The sequence below is a fragment of the Arvicola amphibius genome, chromosome 5 (assembly GCF_903992535.2).
Source record: "Arvicola amphibius chromosome 5, mArvAmp1.2, whole genome shotgun sequence".
NCBI lineage: Eukaryota > Metazoa > Chordata > Mammalia > Rodentia > Cricetidae > Arvicola > Arvicola amphibius.
In genome coordinates, this window is record NC_052051.1 from 61,780,655 (window position 1) to 61,800,502 (window position 19,848).

At 40.5% G+C, this 19,848-nt stretch overlaps 1 protein-coding gene across 1 annotated transcript; it reads left to right on the top strand.

Moving 5' to 3' along the window:
• Positions 1-355: 355 nt before the first annotated feature.
• LOC119814665 (rho GTPase-activating protein 11A-like) lies at positions 356-19,465 on the top strand. Its single transcript, XM_038330604.1, has 12 exons — positions 356-817; positions 3,188-3,258; positions 5,125-5,221; positions 5,507-5,760; positions 6,479-6,642; positions 7,176-7,322; positions 10,702-10,776; positions 11,600-11,767; positions 13,971-14,097; positions 14,551-14,656; positions 16,679-16,817; positions 17,334-19,465. Exons 1-12 carry the CDS (start codon positions 689-691, stop codon positions 18,866-18,868), a joined length of 3,012 nt encoding a protein of 1,003 aa, XP_038186532.1. The 5' UTR covers positions 356-688; the 3' UTR covers positions 18,869-19,465.
• Positions 19,466-19,848: the final 383 nt, after the last annotated feature.

The window sequence follows — 19,848 nt, forward strand, 5'->3', positions numbered from 1 at the left end:
AGCGGGCCAATCAGCTGCTGAGCGCTCTTTGGCGCTGGCGTTTGAGTCCGGCTGCGGCTGCCCAGGTGCGGTCGCCGCGGGCCCGATGTTTGCAGAGAAGGTGGGGCGGAGGCATTTGCGCCGAGCCGCTGAGCTTTTGCAGGCGGGGGCCGCACGCAGGCTGATGGGCTAGGGGACGGGCAGCGTGTGACACGGGGTGACGGCGGGGACCAGCCCGGGCGGGGACCGGGACTGGGTGGGGAGATTCTCCGAGCAGCCGGCTGGCCCGGCTGGAGGGACGAGGTGACGATCTGAGCGACCAAGGCCATCGTGCGTGGGAGAGGAGAGGTGGCAGCGTCCCGAAGTGTGAGGAGCTCGCAGCAGGCGCCGGTCTCAGGAAACGGAAGGGTCAAAGGGAGAAGGGAGGGTTGTGTAAGTGGCTGACAGGGCCGAGGGTCCCGGAGAGAAGGTCAGTGGAAGTGAAGCGAGAGTGAAGTGTGTCCGGAGAGAAGAAGGTCTGTGGACGTGGATCGAGAGTCGAAGGGAAGCCGTGGAAGTGGTCGGGGCCTGGGGCCGGAAGAGTGCCAGACGTGGCCGAAGGGCAGCGGAGAGGGGCGCAAGCCTGAAGGTGTTTGGGAATTGGAAGACTTGGTGGCAAACGAAAGTCAGGACCCGGAGTCGGCCTCGGAGAGTGGGAGACGTGTTCGGGATGTGGGATCGGAGGTTGGTCAGATTGGCCCTGCTGCAGCAGCTGCGGGCTGTCTACGGCATTAAAGTCAAGGGTGGCCGCGGGCAGTGTGACCGCAGGAGACGGGAAACTGCCGTCACGGAAATAAGGGTAAGTAAGTGGAAATAAGGGACACACGTCGGTTATGCTGGTCAAGAAAGACACATGGTTAGAAGTGTCAAATTCAACCTGTGTGGTCGTATGTCTATGTTTTTCTCTTTTTTCAGAGACTTTTCAGCGTTGAAAATTGCAGTATTTTCTCGCTGTTGCACCGTATCAATATCACACTTTCCTGGTCTCTTTAGCAGTGTAAGCATTAGCTGCCAACATCAGTCCTAGACTGTAACAAACCTAGTGTTTGTTGGTTGGTTGGTTGGTTGGTTTTTTAAGAAGCAAACCAAGCATCGAGAGTGAGTTGAAGGTTTATTTGTTTGTTTAATAATATCACTGAGATCATACTTCTAAAGTTTCATGATCCCTCCCATCAATTACTTTTGTGTGTGCCCAGGCCCACGGACATGCATCTGGGGGTCAGAGGCCAACTGGCATGAATTAGTTCTCTTCTGTTAACGTTATGTGGCCCTTGGGGATCCAACTCAGGTGTTAGGCTTAGCAGAAAATACTCTATTCATCAACCATCTCAATGGGCCAATTTCTTTCTTAGTAGTGTGTATTTGGGGTGAGATTTTATTCTTTATTGAGAAATCAAGACTTCCATTGTGAAGAACTGAAATAAGTCATTTTAAAAGAATGTGGGTAATTTATTAGTACTTTGTAGTATTTGAATGCAAAAGCTAATAAAATTAATTTGCATAATTGTGTTGTTTGATAAGGAGTGTTTGTAGCCCAGATTGACCTTGAACTCACTAGCTAAGGCTACCTTAGGCTCTTCCACCTCCCTAGTGTTGTGATTAGAGAGATATGTCACCATGCCCACTTAATGTGTGCTTAAAAATTACAGTGGTTACTTTTGTTTGTTTGTTTTTTTGTTTTTCGAGACAGGGTTTCCCTGTGTAACAGTCCTAGCTGTCCTGGAAGAACTAGCTCTTGTAGACCAGGCTAGCCTTGAACTCACACAGATTCACCTGCCTCTGCCTCTGGGAGTGCTGGGATTAAAGGTGTGCCCCCACAGCCCGGCTCTACAGCGGTTACTTCTTGTTTGGTAAAACTGTCTTCCCATAACCTTCAGTATAGGAATTCGCTTTTGTTTCTTCCAGTCTTTCACTAACAAATCCTGACACTTGCCTTTAGAGCCAGGCCCGACTTTACCGCTAACTATGAATGTGGGCTGCTGGTCTTGTTCGTTCTCATTAAGCTTCAGTTCCTTATTCTGTAAAGTGGTGATTCCTGCTAAGTTCTGTAAGTAAGTCTAGCACAGTACCTGTCACCTGCCACGTATTCAGCTATGACAGTTATCTATGTTCTAATTAACGGTTGTGCAGTATAAATTCAGCTATGAATGCTATAACATATTCTGATGGGATACGATTCTTTTTATGACATGATGACATAACATTCACATTCAGAAATAAGAGACAGAGAATGTTACATTGATTCATTAATGATTGAATAGCTGAAAACTAGAAAAGCCAGGGTTAGAAAAGTGGCAGTCTTGCCAGTGGGAACCTAAATTCTAACTGTACTTGACTGGGTCTTCTTTTTTTGCTTGAATATTTGTCAGAACCAGCCAAGTGGTAGAACCAGGACTAATAAAATTTCATTACTGTGTTGAATCATTAATAATTCAGTCAGAGTGATCTCAATCAGAAGTACTTAGAGAGCAGTTTCGGAGAGCAGGTACATCTGAGCTGAATCAGTAGGAGATGAGACGCACTGATTTAATGTTTAGAATGCAGACATAAGCAGACTTAGCTTTCAATCCAGTTGAAAGCTGCGGTCTACGTACTCAGTGACGCGTTTTTAGGAAGAAGTAGGAAGATACTGGAAAAACAAAAACAAAAACGCCCAGAACACAGTGTACTTTTGGGATCTTTGATATGGTAAACTGAATGTCTAGTCTTTAAAAGGGGGTCTCAAGGCAGCTACTGGACATGGTCTCCAGTGTTTGCACTCTGCTGTGCGGTGAGGAAAAGTCACAAGGTCTAAAAATACCCACATCGGATACATTTTAGAAGCCCTCAAAGGTGACAGAATTTAGGAGTTACTGCTTTACTCACCACCTTCCTTAGTCTTTTATGCGAGTTAGATGACTAGAGAAAAGTATGAACGAGGTCTTTAAAGAAGTGTGGAGCATAAAGACACCTTAGCTTGTGTCCTGTAGGACACGTCGACATACCTGCTAATGTACCTCAAGTAATTGTTTTGCATTGATTGATAGCTTGGAGTTCATTTCTGATAATGTTTTCATTTTATTTCATTTAGGAAATGAATGTTTCACTTTCTAAGATCTTTGCCTAATGTTAAAGATGTTATTTAACGCCTAATAAATTCTGTGTTGAGTAACTGGGTTTGTCATTTTAGGGTAAGATATTTGGAGTTCCTTTTAATTCATTGCCTCAGTCAGTTGTTCCAGAATATGGACACATTCCAAGGTAAGCAGTCTTCAAAAATGAAGAGAATATTTCAAATAGGTTTTAAAAATAGTTTTCAAAAATAGTTGGATGATGTATGCATTTGCTTAAAACACATTATTTCATCTCTGATCATTACCTGTTATAAAAAATAAAAACACCGGGCTAATAAGATGATTTAGTGGGTAAAGGACCATAAGGTGGTGCCAAACCCATGTATAACGGTGGAGGGAGAGAACCTGGCTTTACAGAATTGTCTCTGACTCCAGCATGGGTGCTAGGGCACACACACACACACACACACACACACACACACACACACACACACACACATCATGCAGTTGCTGCTATAACAGTTTCAGAGTCATAGATCCAGGAGTAATGACAGACTTTGCTGTAATCTCTGGACTCCCTGTAAGTAAGCACAGCAGCTGTCATTTACCCTGTTCTAGGGCTAACATCCAGGCACTCACCCCCATCACTGTAGCTGGCATACTTTCTAGATTTTTGATGCCAGCTGTTGAATCTAACGTTAACATTGGTTGAGATCAGTTCATAGATAAAACTGAACCTTCACTCCTTAATATGAGAATGATTATAAGGACAGAGGATTCTACTTTTCCAAGGAAAAAATGTTAGACTGAGAAGAACTTGATGCTGTTTGGGGGATGTAGTAGCTGTGTAAAGCTATGCATGCTGTGCCATCACCACCCACGGAGAGACAACAGGTAGAGAAGACCAGGCAGGCAGCTGGGGAATACTTGAATCCCAACACTTGGCCAATGGAGACTGGAAGTTACCCTGGCCACATAGCAACTGTGAGACCAGTCAGGGCTATATGAAACGTTGTCTTCATAAAAGTCTTTGAACACATATAGACACCAAGTAGAAGAGGAGGAACATAAAAGCCCTAAGAAAGAAGAGTTTAGGGAGATAGCAAAAAACCAGAGGGGTGGGGTAAAGGACATTTTAGAACAAGCGAGCAGTCAGATGTGTCGATGAGTTAAGCAATATGAGGAGACAATGGATTGACAGTCGATTTGGTGAGACAAAGGTTATTGGTGTTCTTGGTGGAAGCTGTTTGAAGTAGTGAGGTTGAATTTGTCCAATCGAGGGCTAGGGAGAGATGGGGATGTGATAAACAAGGCAAGTTATGTTGTGTTATGAAGAGAGGCAGAAAAGAATGTAGACTTGCTATTTGTAGACATTTTGTGTCGAACAGAAAACCCAGTGTGTGAATTCCTAATGAGTATTTGCTGCCCACATGGGCATAGTCATGTCAAGGACCCCATGGAGGACTGTTTTTAGGGTGAGGCTCAGAAGAGATGACAGAGCCTTCTTTGGGGGACTGAGGGCAGGTGTTGACAGTGAGTTCAGAAAATGGCCTCCATAGCCATTTACCCTACCCGGAATGAAGATTGCTCTATGAAGACTATCTAGACTTGTCTCCTTGATCAGCTGTATACCGTAAACCCTGTCTCTTTGTTTTTCTGTATGTACTAGTCCTGCCTGCTTGTTCAGCAGTGTGTAATACCCTCACCTCCCTGTTCAAGTCTATATAGTAAACACTGAGCTTGAGGAAGGGGGCTAGTCCACCTGACCCCAGCTCCTTGTAGCTGTCTTCTTCATTCTTTTGCCACCCCCTCTCAGTTCTTTCCCTGGAGCCTTGCTGGATATGGCACATGTTGAGGTTTCCCTGCATGAAGCTATAGACCTTAGAGGAAAAGTTAGGTAGCAAGGAGAACAAGTAAACATTTTGTTACAAGATCAAGTGGATTTTTGACATTGGAGCTGAAAGGGCATAATGCCTGCCTGCTTATGTATTTTGGCAATAGAATGAAGGTATTGTGTGTCTAGACCCTTGAAAGAACATGATTTCTCTTTCAGCTTTCTTGTTGATGCATGCACATCTTTAGAAGAGCATATTCATACAGAAGGGCTATTTAGGAAGTCAGGGTCTGTGATTCGTCTGAAGGCACTAAAGGTAAGCATATTTTGAACTATACTTTTTCATTAGTACTGTTTCTGATTTGATTTTTATAGTTGAAATATTTTTCTCAAAATTTAGCATGCTTTCAGATTTGTGCTCTTCATTCTTATAAAATATTATACAAAAAGAAAACCCAGCTTTATTACTTTTAACCTTTTAGAAAGGACTAGTATTTTAAACATGAGTTAGGAGAACCCTTTTAATTAGATTTGATGACCACTACAGTATTTAATATACTCTTAAGTTTCTAGAGTGCTCAAGATTCCTGTGTCTTTGCAGTGTAAACTGGACCATGGTGAAGCCTGCCTGTCTTCTGCACTTCCCTGTGATGTGGCAGGTCTGCTTAAGCAGTTCTTCAGGGAGCTGCCAGAGCCTGTCCTGCCAACTGATCTTCATGAAGCACTGTTCAAAGCGCAACAGTTAGGGGCGGAGGAAAAGAATAAAGCCACATTGTTGCTGTCGTGTCTGGTGGCAGATCCTACAGTTGATGTATTAAGATACTTCTTTAACTTTCTTAAGAATGTTTCTCTTAGGTAAGTGATAACTAAAAGCCTTAATGAATTTAATTTCTCAGCTACCTAAAGATGTTCCTAGTAGTTAATAAATTTAATTTGGAATGAAAAAAAAATTAATGAGTCTTTACTATAGGAAATATGCCCTGTTGTAATTTAAGAAATAGTATACCAACTGATTTAATACTTTGTGTCATTGATTAGGGTTGCCTTGAGGGTTTATGGGTATTTACAAGACTCATTGTTCACTGGGTGGATTCTGGTTGTTTTGTTTTTAAAGCATTTGTCTTGTGTTTCTTCATTTTCCTCTTCCTACTGTCAGTGAACCTACTTGTTTATAATTGAAGCTGCCTTCTAATGCTTCATTTTCTATATGTGGCTCTAAAACACAGATAAACAGACTTAATCTGTGTGAAAGAACAAAGTGTGAACTGATTAATATCACTTATATTTAAATCTATGAGACTATATTTTGGGTTCTTCTGTTCTTTTATTTGTGGTGCTAAGGTTGGAACTCAGGCAGACCTTCTGCATAGTAGACAGACTCTACATTTAAGTGATAATCTTAGTGCTCCTTCTGTCTTTCCTTTGTTCTTTCCTTCTTCAGGCCACTTAGGTGGGTATTAGATGAGGGCTGTTTTACTTATAGGTAATAGGTAAAGTAAATGTCCTCAATTTGTTATTTTAATTTCCTGTAGTTCTACCTTTTCTACCATTTAATAAAGCCTTTCATCATTAGGGCAAGTGAGAATAAAATGGATAGCAGCAATCTTGCAGTGATATTCGCACCGAATCTTCTTCAGACAAGTGAAGGCCATGAGAAAATGTCTGCTAACACAGAGAAAAAGCTACGCTTGCAGGCAGCAGTAGTGCAGACTCTCATTGATTGTGCATCAGATATTGGTAAGAGATAGTTTCATTGTCAAGTAGTTGTGTAGGAGGTCCTTCTTTCTATGTGTTGCTTTCATTGGTTGAATAAAGAAACTGCCTTGGCCTTTTGATAGGGCAAAGCTTAGGTAGGCGGAGTAGACAGAACTGAATGCTGGGAAGAAAGAGAGAGTGGCAGACGCCATGAATCTTCTGCCTGAGATGGACATAGGTTAGAATGTTGCCGGTAAGCCACAGTCACGTGGTGATACACAGATTTAATAGAAATGGGTTGAATCAAGATATAAGAATTAGCCAATAAGAGGCTAGAACTAATGGGCCAGGCAGTGTTTAAATGAATGCAGTTTCTTTGTGATTATTTTGGGGGTTAAGCTAGCCAGGTAGTCAGGAAGAACAAACAATGGGCTCTCTCTCAACAAAGTAGTAGGATTTATTTCAGTGAGGGCGATCCTGACTCCTAGCTGAAGGCGACTGTTAGAAGGGACTATAATTACTTTGGGATGGAGAAGGAAGGAAGGAATAATTATATTATGAACATTTTGATTTAGGACGTGTGCCAGATTTTATCCTGGAAAAGATACCAGCCATGTTAGGTATTGATGGTCTCTGTATTACTCCATCCCTGGAAGCCTTTGAAGAAGGAGAATGTGAAACTCCTGGTGAATGTAAGAGAAAAAGAAGACAAAGTGTTGGAGGTAATCAATGTTATGTCTCATTTTAGGGTGGTACTGAGACTATATCTAAAATACCAACATCATCGTCAGCTGTGGTATGTGTCTTTTGGATGCTTAGTTGGAGAAATAAACATGGGCATATTAGAAGTTCAAGTAATAATACAATCTGATATTAAGTGCTAAATCTTTAACAGAAGATTACCTGGACTGTTATCACCATGGTTTTATCAAAGAGGAGGTCAAACTAAGCCTTATTTATTTATTTATTTATTTATTTATTTATTTATTGTGAGAATTGAAACTAGGGTCTCAAACAGGCTAGGCAAGCACTAAGCTTCTGAACTACATCCTTAGCCCTCAATATGGGTCTTGAAGGATGGGTAGAATATAGAGAAATTGAGTGAAAGAGCAGAAAACTTAGATTCTGTATTAGTTGAGAAATGTAGAATAGATACAAGTCTATCCTAATTACAGATCGGTGTGCTCTGAGTGATGTGTTCACTGTGTATATTTGATGATATGATGTGGAACTAGAGGCCAGGCCAAAGACAGACTGGGACCGGGACCTGGTTGGCTAAATGGTGAAGGGTTATAATTGGAGGTATGACATGATTGAAGTATATTGTAAATGTATCTGATTTGAAGAATTGTCACCCGGAGGTGGAGAGAATGATAAGAGGGTATGGCAACAATATAGGTGCCAGATCTTTGAAGAACTTAGTTGTGTTAATGAAGAGTATGAAGTCAGTAGTGAAGGAAATGCTACTGAAGGAGATTCAAAACAAACAAAAGTTCCCTCATGCTGATAGATGTCTCTTGTCTCCTCTCAGTCAGGAAGAGTGGGACCATCTGTCTTCCTTGGGAGAGCTTCCTGGTGTGGTGTGCACACATGCATGTTCACGTGCTTGAGGAGTTATGGGGAAATCAGAACAACCTTGAAAGTCCTGCCCTCTGCCTGTTTTGAGAAGGGCTCTTTTGTTGACTGTTGTATGCTCCAGGCTAGGTGTGCTATCCCACATGCTTCCAGAGATTCTTCTGCCTCTGCCTCCTATTCTCCCCAAAGGAGTAACGAGACTACAGACCATACCCAGCTTTAGTGAGGGTTCTGGGGATTTGAATTTAGGTCCTTATACTTACACAGCAAGCACTTTATCCACTGAGCCATTTCCTCACCCAATTTCTTACCTTTTGGAATCTTTTGGCTCAGTTGCTGCTTTTTTATATTCTTTATTACTTTTTTTTATGCAGAGGGATATGGGAGTATACAGCAGGTGACAACTAGTGTTCAGCAAGCTGATCTACCAGACGAGTGACTCCTGATGGGGAGTCCAACCTGGCAAAGTCTGTGGGATTACTGACTGTGGAAACCGGTTGTTCCTGTCTGTAATATCTCTTATGTACCACTTCATTTCTTCCCTAAGAACAGCTTTGGGTGTATTCTCACTGTTTGTGTGTTTATCTCATATAAATATCCCATCTATTGTGAACATATATGGCTGTGGATGGTTAGGAAGATGATTTCTACTTAAGTGTATACTTTTAATGAATAAAAATAGTACTAGGATATATTACATTACTCAGACTGAAATAAGAGAATTCTAGTCGCAAAGACCGCCTTTTACACAGACAGTTAATTTTAGACTCTAGAATAAATTCAAAGCAGTCTGGTTGTCCCTGGAGATGAATGGATGAATGTCCCTAGAGACAAATACATGAGGTCATTTTCCCAGGTATCTTGCTGATTCAAGGTCAGGATAGCAACTTTAGTAGATATATCTTTCTCAGTAATTGACTTTTTTTTTTTTTTTATGTAGTCCCAGTCTCAGGCTCAAGGTTCAGCCAATTGTTTACTGCCTGGGCATCCTCACCAAGTTAGAGCTACCGGCATAGCCAAGTGTTACTCACTGACTGGTCAATGTGACCTTCTTAGCGTAAGAGAAACTGTGTGACTTACCTTGTATTAGAGAATAGGTTGGCCCTGAAAATATAACATGGGATTGTCCAGTTTGGCCGTGAGAGTTTGTCTGTGTGCTGAGTGAAAGAATGGGTGAGTAAAGAGTGAGTTGACAGTGTAGAGTGCGTGTGAGTGTGAGAGCTGCTGCTACTAAAGAAACTCTGTACAGGGCTGTGTGTTGGGAGGACTATGTAAATGAGATGTGTAACTGGCTGTGTGGAATATGTAGCTGTGGAGACAAGTTTTAACTCAGTGGAGACAAGGAAGAAGAAGCTGTATAGAAAAGAGATGTGGAAGAGAAATGTATGTAAAGAAAGATGTGGAAGACCTTCCTTCCACTTCCAGTCTGTGCTCTCTTCCTTTTCCATCTCTCTCTCAAAGAGGTAGCTTCTCTTCTCCTCTCCTCTCCCCCTATTTTCCCTCACTTTCCCTGTTCCCCTTCCTTTCCATAACTCAATAAATATCCAACCTCACTCTGCATGGCATGCCTATCCCTCTCTGTCTCTCACCAACCCTGACTACTCATGGGGCTGACCCGCCATGGTCTGTCACCTGCTTTGCAGCTCCCTGCCTGGGACCCGCTGCCCACTGCAGCCACCCCTCAGGGACCTACAACATTTTATTTTTAGCATTACATTGGTGCTCATGATTTGGCCAGGCTCTCTCCACATTCCCTCCCTCCCAAGGGTGGGCCGGCTGAGGACATGTGGAAACCTGGGCTCAGGAACTGGGTTTCTTTACAACAGCCCCAAATTCAAAAATAAAGAAATAAATAAAAATAAAAAGAAAGATGTGTAGCCATGTGAAAATAGATGTAACTTGTGTAGAGATGTATGTATGTAAAGAGATATATAGCTGTATGTAAAGATGTAACTGTAGAGAGATTGTCAAGAAAGAAAGATTGATTACTTAAGTTGAAGGAAGTAAAAGGAAAGTATGTGCTTGTTACTTTTTTCTTCGGTTACCATCAGAAAGCTTATTTAGGCCTCAGATAGAAAAGTCTGTCCCTGGTCACATTCGTGGATTTTTTCTTACCTGCCCTAGATGCTGACTGGAGGCTGCCCTTCCCCCGTTAGCCGTATTTGTAGGTTCATTTTATTACTTCCCTGTTATTTTCATAGGGCGGCTGTGTTTCAGCAGAACACAGTTTCAAAGGACGCAAACTGAATGGCTTAGAAATTGCAGTTCTAGAGGCCAGTCTGTACATGAGAGTTGGGTTCTGAGATCTTTAGGGTAGATTGCTTGCTTTCTTCTTTTGACTTCTAGAACACAGTTCTATCTATAAAACTTCCTGCCACAAATGTAAATATTTCTTTCTTTTTTTTTTTTTTGGTTTTTTTCGAGACAGGGTAATATTTCTTAAGACCTGGGTTATCTTTTCTATTGATGCAAGGCTGATTATTTTACATTAATTGCTTATGTAACTATATATGCCTTGCATTTCAGATTTTGTTAATGGAGCCCTAAATAAACTTAAGCCTAGCAGAACACCCTCTATTACACCTCAACAAGACAGAACTGGTAGGTGTTTGTTATATAAACATATTAAATGAAAATGTTTTTAGTGCTTAATATAATAATCAAATCTCAGTGCTAATTTCCTTAAAAGTATTTTACTGTGTATAGTTATATTACTAGTTACACTGAATGTGACAAACTCAAAACTGTAAGGTTATGATTTCTTTATTTCATTTTTAAATTAATCCTAATTATAATTTTCAATTGCTTATAACTTAGAACATTTGAAAATTGCTCAATTTCACTTTGTGTCAGAATAAAAAAGTTACACCTTCTGTATTTGCTTGCTGGCAAATGTATTCGGCAAATATAGATAACATGATGTTTTGTTTTTCAGTGAAATGATTTAATGCTCACTTATGAGAAACAAATAGCAGAGTTAGTTGCCTCTTTATCTTGACTATAGTTTTCTTCCCTGTATTGATATTCTTTCCTCTGTACTATATATGTCCATTGCTCTATTTAGTTTAAGTTACTGCTGCTTTGTAAGAGCCTGCTAAGCCCAGTATGGTTGCTTCTGTCCCAAACCCCAGCACTTGGGAGAACAAGACAGAAGAATCTCACATTCAAGTTCTGTCTGGGCTACATAGTAAGAAAACCCCATCTCAAACAATAAAGGAAAAAAGAATCTTTGTAACTCAACTCTTTGTAACTTTGCTATTTTTATTTTAAATAATTACAGAATGTTAATTTAGTTAAGTAATATTGGATCATGGAAATGAATCTCATGTTTTTTTGTTAACTTCTAAGTAATAGCACTTATAAGAAATTAAAGCCTTTGTATGTTGCCATCTGTATGGAGAAGTCGTTTCTGTGTGGTTTTCAGCCCAGGCCTCTGTATCACCATTGATTCTCACACCAAGTGTTAAGCGTAAACTGCCGGGAGAGTCTTCACATGTCTTCTCAAGTAAGAAAAGGAAGTCCATTAGACACAACTTGAACTTTGAGCTGCTGCCAAGTCACCTCTTCAGCAGCAATTCTACTCCAGTATCAGGTAGCGAAGAGAATCTTTATTATTGGGTTGTACATTAACATAAGGGCCTGTTCTCAGTAAATAACTACATAGACTAATACCATCCACAAGGGCCAAAAGTCACATTTTTCCAAATTTCTGTATTTTATAAGATCTACTCTTATTTTTAAAAAATCCACTAATAAAAATAAAATGTTTTTGTTTTATGAGCGAGTCCAGTGAAATATGGTAAATAGCGGAGCACTTTGGCTTCTATGGACAGCATGGGTGCTCAGATTTTGTATGACTGGGCATGCTGGGTCCTGTTCCCTCTGAATCCAAGTGTTATCGTCAGATGAGCTAAAGTCAGAAGTTTCTCCAAGTCCTTAGTGTTATTCAAGTAAATTTACAAAAACCTTAAAACTTGGGGCAAGGCAATCAGCATATAGTTTCAGATGTTTGTTGTTTCTTTATTTCAGTAGCATTCAAAATACCATTAGCTGTTGAGTATACGTTTTTCTTGCCAAAGTTTTAGTCTTAGTTTATACGTACAGCACACCCAGAATATGAACTGACTTAAGTTAACTTATCATCACCAAAAGTGAAATGAAACGAAACCTAGGGGTGAAACCCAAAACCCAGGGGTCCCCTATCGCAAACTCATATTTAATTAATCTGAGTCTCTGAGTTTTAATAAGTGCTTGTTTGAAGGCACTGTTGATTGTGTCATTTGGAGCACAAGAGCTGACTTACGAGTTCTTCCCAAAAGCCTTTTGGTTTTGTTTCTTTTGAAGGTTGATACTTTGCTTAAATTGAACAATAGGATGTCATGGTTTTCCAGGAAACCCTCACAGGTTGTTCAGGGCTTTTACATTAGACAACAGGAAGGCTGATGTCTACATCTGCGGTGCCTTCAGTCACCAGAGGTTGGAGACTTAAAGAAACCTCATACTGTGTGATATTTAAAATCCTCTCCAATTTGGAAAACATCCCAATGGCCATTGGGAATTGTAGTCTTTCTGTTAGCTGCTCCCTGAAGTGGAAATGCTCTTGTGTTCTTTTGAACTGAGTTTGAGTGTGACTCACCAGTGTGTTTTCTTTATGAAACATCCAGCAGTGCTTCTATTACTGTTAGCTCATCATCATTCTTCGGCCTGTTTATTTAGTCACATTTGAGTTTTTAAAAGACCCTCTTTTCTCCCTCAGTGCAGAAAGACAAATCTATAGTCATGCCGTACTCTTTATTTTTTGTTTGTTTTGCTTTTCGAGGCAGGGTTTCTCTGTAGCTTTGGAGCCTGTCCTGGAACTAGCTCTTGTAGACCAGGCTGGCCTCGAACTCACAGAGATCCGCCTGCCTCTGCCTCCCGAGTGCTGGGATTAAAGGCGTGTGCCACCACTGCCCAGCCTGCAATACTCTTTGTAATTTTATGTGTGATTAATTTACATTATTCTGCCTGTTCTGACTACTACTTATGACCACATACATTTCCAAGATAACTAAGTCACATTGGGTATGTTAAATTGACCTCTAAAATGTTCTTATCCTAATGCATGCAGAAGTCACTGAGATCATTATTTCATGACTAAATAAGCCCACAAATACCTCTTTGGACTCTTATGGATTTTTGTCAATAACTAATGAATTGACAGTTTGTGTTTGTTGGAAAAACTTCATATAAAAACTACATATAAATAGGACATGAGTCAAGTGTATATGTACCTCTGTCTGTACTGTACTTGTTTGGTAAATGTTTGACTAGCAATCATATCCTGAATTCTCATGTTCAAAAATTTTCAAGAGTTTAATTTTTTTAAGTTTCCATTTATATTTAACAATTTCATATATGTCCCTTCCCACTTGTAATAATCCCTGAAAGTAATATTTATGTTCATCAAGGAACTGTATTTCCAGAGCCTGAAACCGTTTAGTAAATGATAGCAAATTCTGTTGTCTCCACAGCTTGCTCTTCAAAGTTTGGCAGGGTATATCCCTCCCTTATTATAAGTGTTTAAAGCAGAACTAATTTAAGATTAGTAATCTAACCTTTAATTGGCAATTGTTAGATAGGAGATTAATAGTTTTCCCTTTTGGTCAGTTAATAATACCTGAAACCTCTAACCAGAAATTGTGTTTTTTGTTGCGGCTTGAGTGGCAGAAATTAGACTTAAATCTATTTGCTGCGGTATTATACTTTGAAAAGAAAGTATGTGTGACACATTACATTACCTGTCCTTCCTTTTATAGTTCACTTTGATACCAGCCCGGAGGGGTCTTCTCAGAGTTCAGTCTCACCTGTCGCCATGAGTGGAAACCGCTTGATCGGTACAGACCTACGGCGAAGTAAAAGGATTGCGAGCAAAAAGGTTTACAGGTAGTCTGTCCAAGACATTGTCTTTTCACTGGCTGGCTAGTGGTGTGTGCGCTGCCACACTCCCAAAAAGCAGAGCTTAATCATTTTTAATTCCTTTCAGTCTTTATGTTCTTATTAATTATAGGCCCTTCATATACTATCAGAAAGAAGAAAAAAAATACTAAATTGAATTCATCGTCCTTGATAAAAATCATGGTCTATGTTGGTTTTTTAATTTTACATTTTGTTAGTTTTATAAGTAGCTTGTTTTAGTGACCCTGGTTTATAAGAGAGTAAGGGTGGTAAACCATTCTCATATGCAGATATGCTTTTATACATAGTGTGTTCAAGCTGAAGTCATTCGAAAGTATCATTTAGTTATTAACAGTGTGATTTCTTTGGACTTAGATTTTCATCTTGCAAGAATTTCTGATATTTATGTCAGAAACTGACATTTTAAATTGCACTCTTCAGGGTAGAATCAGGAAAAGCAGGCTGCTTCTCTCCTAAGGTCAGCCGTAAAGAAAAGGTCCGAAGATCTCTTCGTCTGAAATTTAGCCTGGGGAAAAACAGAGATTCAGTAAGTATCTTGTTTTTGTGACAGAATATCCAACAAGCTGCACAAAGGAGAAAGTCCTTCGGTCGGTGCTTTTAGAAGTGTCCATTCATCCTGGTGGGGAATGGGGCAAGTAGAGCCCCTCCCATCATGTCAGTTAGAAAACAGGCACAAGGAATCAGAAAGGGCCTGGGGTGCAGTCCAGGTCTCTGCAGGTCCCCTTCACTCCAGCTCCCATCTTTCCCAGTAATGCTGTCAGATTGTGAATCATTAATGGATTCATTCATTCGCTGGGCTAGAGCCTTCTTGTAATAATCTCTGGAAATGTCATCACACATATCCCTACAAGTGTGCCTATCTAATGTTCTAGGCATTTTTTATTCAGGCTCACAATTAAGAAAATCATAGTGGTTAGGGCTTTATTAATCAATTAGCATAACACATATCATAATAACATAAAATTGTAGACTCACATTTACCTTCCTCCAAATTTATAAACCATGCACTACTGTTCCTTATCAACATTTTTATCTCAGAACTTCCCTAAAACTGCTCCCATCAAGGTGTGGGGTGCACACCTTAAATTGCAGATTAGGCAGAGGCAGGTGGAGCTCTGTGAGTTCAAGGCTTGCTCTATAGAGTGAATTTTGGGTCAGGGATACATAGTGAGACCCTGTCTCAAAAAAAACAAACAAACTTAAAAAAACACTATTTTCAATTTTTTCAATCAAGCAGTCAAGAATTGTAAATTAATAGGCCTACTCTCCTCTCCTGTGGGCAGCATTTGACTCCAGACTCCTTGTTCCTCTTTTGCTTAGTTACCTATTAACTTTTGAAATTCCTTTGTAATAATATGCAACACTGTTTTTCTAAGACATTCACATTAAATTCCCTGGATTGCAATACTCTCCTAAACAAGCTGAATACATGTCTTCGTTTGCAGGTTTAGTTTGAATTTGGGAAGTGTTTGTCTTTTATTGTGCTAAACATATATTGGAGCACTGAGCTTGGATTTCTGCTTATTCCTTCCTTGGATGTCTGTTTAGGCAAAACCTGTGTACACACTGCTCCTGCTGCAGCTCTTCCTACAACCAAGCCCTCTTTCCCTGCTGCCACCCATTGCAGTTATGCAGCTTGCTCTTCCAGTAACGTAGGCTACGCTGTGCACGTTCTTGGTCCTCACCCATGTTCTTATGTGCCACATCCTGTCTGCTAGAGAAGCCTGCTTCATTTCCGCTCTAAGCTGCCTCTTAATTTTCTGGCTAACTGCAGTAATCTACTAGTGGGCCTGCCTGCTTCTCCCCTTTCTGTAGTACTTGCCCCCAAGAAACAGCCTTTTAAAAAAGCAAGTTGTCACATTGCTCTTCTGCCCTAAACCCTGCAATGACACTTTTTATTCTGAATGAAAGCCCAGCCTCCTACACTGAGCTGCATGCCCCACATGATCTGAGCTCTGTTCCTGGCACTCCGCCTCCTCTCTGTGCTTTCTCCCTGACTCGCTCCGGCTAGAGAGGCCGCACTGGTAACTGCTCCCTAAAATGCTATTGCACACAAGTCTTTCCTTGCTCTTTATCTTCTTGTCATCCTGTGTGGAATTGTACTCCCGCTGTCACAGCAATGACCTCCTTACCTTCTTACCTCCCTTACCTGCTTCCACATCACTTTTGACCTTGTATTATGTTGATCTGTTTTAATGTACAGTTTTGATCTAAATCTCACCTTGGAATGTAAATACTATGAGAGTAAAATTTTTATCACTCGACACCCCCCCCCACAGTTTGTCAACAGACTTTGGCATAAAACAATACAAGAATTTATGCTTTTGTAATAATGAATATGTTATGCTGTTTTTATTTTATTTCACAAAATATCACCTGATGTTTACACATTTCACTTGCAGGCAAGAATATTTGTGTTTCTAACAGTTATCCTTCTGTTATATAAGACTTAAGTTGGTTACTGACTTTAATATTTAATTGGTCTTAATATTTTTGATTAACTGGATTTGATTAACTAAACCATTTACAAATTTTCTTTTCTGTACAGAATGGATATTCTGTCATCAATAGACATGAAAATGTTGGTCGACGACTAGCAAATCAACAAAATCTAAAAAACAGGATTGAATCTGTAAAAACAGGTCTGCTTTTTAGCCCAGATATTGATGAAAGATTGCTAAAGAAAGGTACATTTACACAATACTGTAGAATTTTATCCAAAATTTTAGTATCAGTTTCTTTTTTTTTTTTTAAATATTTATTTATTTATTATGTATACAATATTCTGTCTGTGTGTATGTCTGCGGCCAGAAGAGGGCACCAGAACTCATTACAGATGGTTGTGAGCCACCATGTGGTTGCTGGGAATTGAACTCAGGACCTTTGGAAGAGCAGACAATGCTCTTAACCTCTGAGCCATCTCTCCAGCCCCTAGTATCAGTTTCTTAAGATAAAATATATTACTTTGTTGTAGAAGTTTAAAATTCTCATTTGAATGGTGAAAATACTTGACGTGGCAGTGTGGTTTCTATCAACGACTGGCGGATGCTTGTGACTGTCGACATTGACATTCCTATCTTAAATTATAACATCTTCAATGTTTTGGGATTAATGCTCAGTACCTTTACTTGTCGTATGTTTGAGTTATATTTCAAAACTAGGTAAGATGTAAAGTATTAAAAGCATCAACTGGTTTATTTTAGATGCAGAAAAGATGAGTAAATCTGAGGAACACTTGTTGACTCCAGATGGACTAGATGGAGCAGATTACAGGATGTCTTGGACAGAACCCAGTAATTCAAGCTTTCGAGACATGGGTGTAAATGGATCTTCTCCAATAATGAGCAACCCTGAGGTGAAGGACTTCTCTTTGGAGCCCGACATTACTGTTGAAAGCTCACCAGTACCAGTTGTGTCGCGTGAGCTCAGACCTTCCCCCTTCCACAGCCAACCTGACAGCAGTGTGCTGGGGAGTTCCCTTAGTGGGGATGAAAGTAACCTGACCTCCGAGACCTTGCTGAAGATTCAGAAAGCCTTTTCTGAGTCTGGGAGTGATCTTCATACCCTGCGAAATCAGGGGCAGTCGTCAGTAACCGACGAGGGGGAGGAGAGCGAGGCCAGTGATGAGACTGTGAGGGGTGCACAGGGGGATGATGGGGGCCGCCCTGGGGAAGGCGGGAGCTGCGCTCCAGAGGGAGGGTTCTCTTCATATCAAAGTCCACAGCTTGGTAGAGAAGCAAGCATAGAATTTTACTCGACTCAGATGAAGGTGGAGCATGAAGAAGACATCCATTCGGAAGTACCAAAAGCTGACTTCATCCAGCAAGAACTCCCCAGTGAGGAGCAAACAAAGGAACCACAGTCCCCAAGGAACCAACTGAATACTCAGTCAGCGGGGAATGAGACTGTGGCAGAGGAGGAGGTCTCTGAGGCGGGTGGCGCTGCTGGGGAAGATGAGGCTCACTCCTCTTTAGAGCAGAGTACCTGCCCTGTGATTGTCCTTTCAAAGCCTCAGCCCCAGAGGCTCACTAAGCAGCGGTCACTGGCGAGAAAATGCGACACTGCAGTTCCTGGAGTTTTGCAAATGACGGAGCATGGAAAGGTTTCTGATCACATCCAATGGTTTAATAAACTTTCTCTAAATGAACCAGACAGAGCAAAAGTGAAGTCACCTCTGAAATTCCAACGTACTCCTGTACGTCAGTCTGTCAGAAGAATTAATTCTTTGTTGGAGTATGGCAGGCAACCTGTGAGGCAGAAGTTGGCAGCCCTTGGCGATGCAGCTTCTCCTCTGGTAAAGTCAGTGAGCTGTGATGGTGCTCTTCCCTCTTGTGTAGAAAGTTCATCAAAATACTCCTCTGGTTCCTCTACTAAATTAGGTCCTGAAGCACAGACATCTACATCATGTGATGAGTCAAATGATTCAATTTCAAAATCAAGCATTGAATTAGCTTCTAAATCTTTCTCAAAAATTAAGAGACATCCAGATCCTGGCCATGCTTCTCTTGGAACTACTAGACTCTGTAAACAGGAGAGCAAATCTGGTGGCCAAATTAAGTTTCCCTTGGATGATCTCACTAATCATGATAGATCAAAATTTGTAAATAATACGGCTGGAATAAAAAGCAGAGTTCTTAGGAAGCCATCAGAAAAAGAAAGGGTCTGGTACAAAGGTTCTCCCAAAAATCCTATTGGAAAGACTCAGCTACTACCAACGAGTAAGCCTGTAGACTTGTAGCTTGTCATCCCTGTAAATAAGGTTAGCAGTTGGTGCCATGGTCTGCAGGGTAGTTGTGTGCAAGTGTGTAGCTAAGGATGCTGGGTAAGCAGCTTTTCTCTGAAGCAGTCTTGCTGCTGCAACAGTGTGTATTTCCGTACCTGCACCTAAGGCTACTTTGTTTTTCCTTATTACTGAAGATTTGAACTTTATTGTGATTTCTTGAAGCAAAGGTTATAATTAACTCTTAAGGAAATTGTTGGCTAGATTTATTTAAAGGGGGCATGATTTTTGTTTTGCATGTCTGGTAGGAAGTTGTGCTTGTTTTTGGTTATTCCTCCAAGTAAGGACAAATCTACTGTATAAAGGGAATGGGTTAGCCCTGCAAATCTTGTGTCTTGAATTATGTTCATGTTTGTTGTCCTGACCTAAATCCTAGAAGTTGATTTGCCTCAGCAGTATGCTAACACTTATTCCTGTTTGGGGCAGAGGAATTTGATTATTGTCTCCTGAAAGTGTATACAAAGTTTTGCTTGAATTTTGAATTAAGGACAGTGGTTAAATCAGAATGATGACTAGCTGCATTCATACATTATGATGCTGAAGTAATTGACTAATTTTAAGCCATATTTCATTTTTGAAGGTGATTTTGATCTGTTTTATCCAATATGAAAATAAAATTTTTAAGGAGGAATAATTAAGCTTGAAAGTTTTAATCAAGGTTTTTTTTCCTATGAAGATGGTTGATTTTAGAATTTAATTTGTTAATGTACCTCTGTACATTTTACTTAGATAAATATCTGATAGTCTTATCTTGTGTTTAAATGTTATTTATTTAGCATACACATTAAAAATAACTTCTGGAAAACGTCTTTCCTCAGAGTGTTGTATTTTATATGCAAAGCATTACACACATTATTAGTGTGTGTGTGTGTGTGTGTGTGTGAGAGAGAGAGAGAGAGAGAGAGAGAGAGAGAGAGAGAGAGAGAGAGAGAGAGAGA

Bases quoted from the DNA above. Each gene is read 5' to 3' on its own strand.
- LOC119814665 (XM_038330604.1), top strand. From the start codon at position 689: ATGTGGGATCGGAGGTTGGTCAGATTGGCCCTGCTGCAGCAGCTGCGG. The intron at 14,657-16,678 runs GTAAGTATCTTG...TTTTCTGTACAG, and splicing joins TGGGGAAAAACAGAGATTCA to AATGGATATTCTGTCATCAA. The intron at 16,818-17,333 runs GTACATTTACAC...GGTTTATTTTAG, and splicing joins TGAAAGATTGCTAAAGAAAG to ATGCAGAAAAGATGAGTAAA.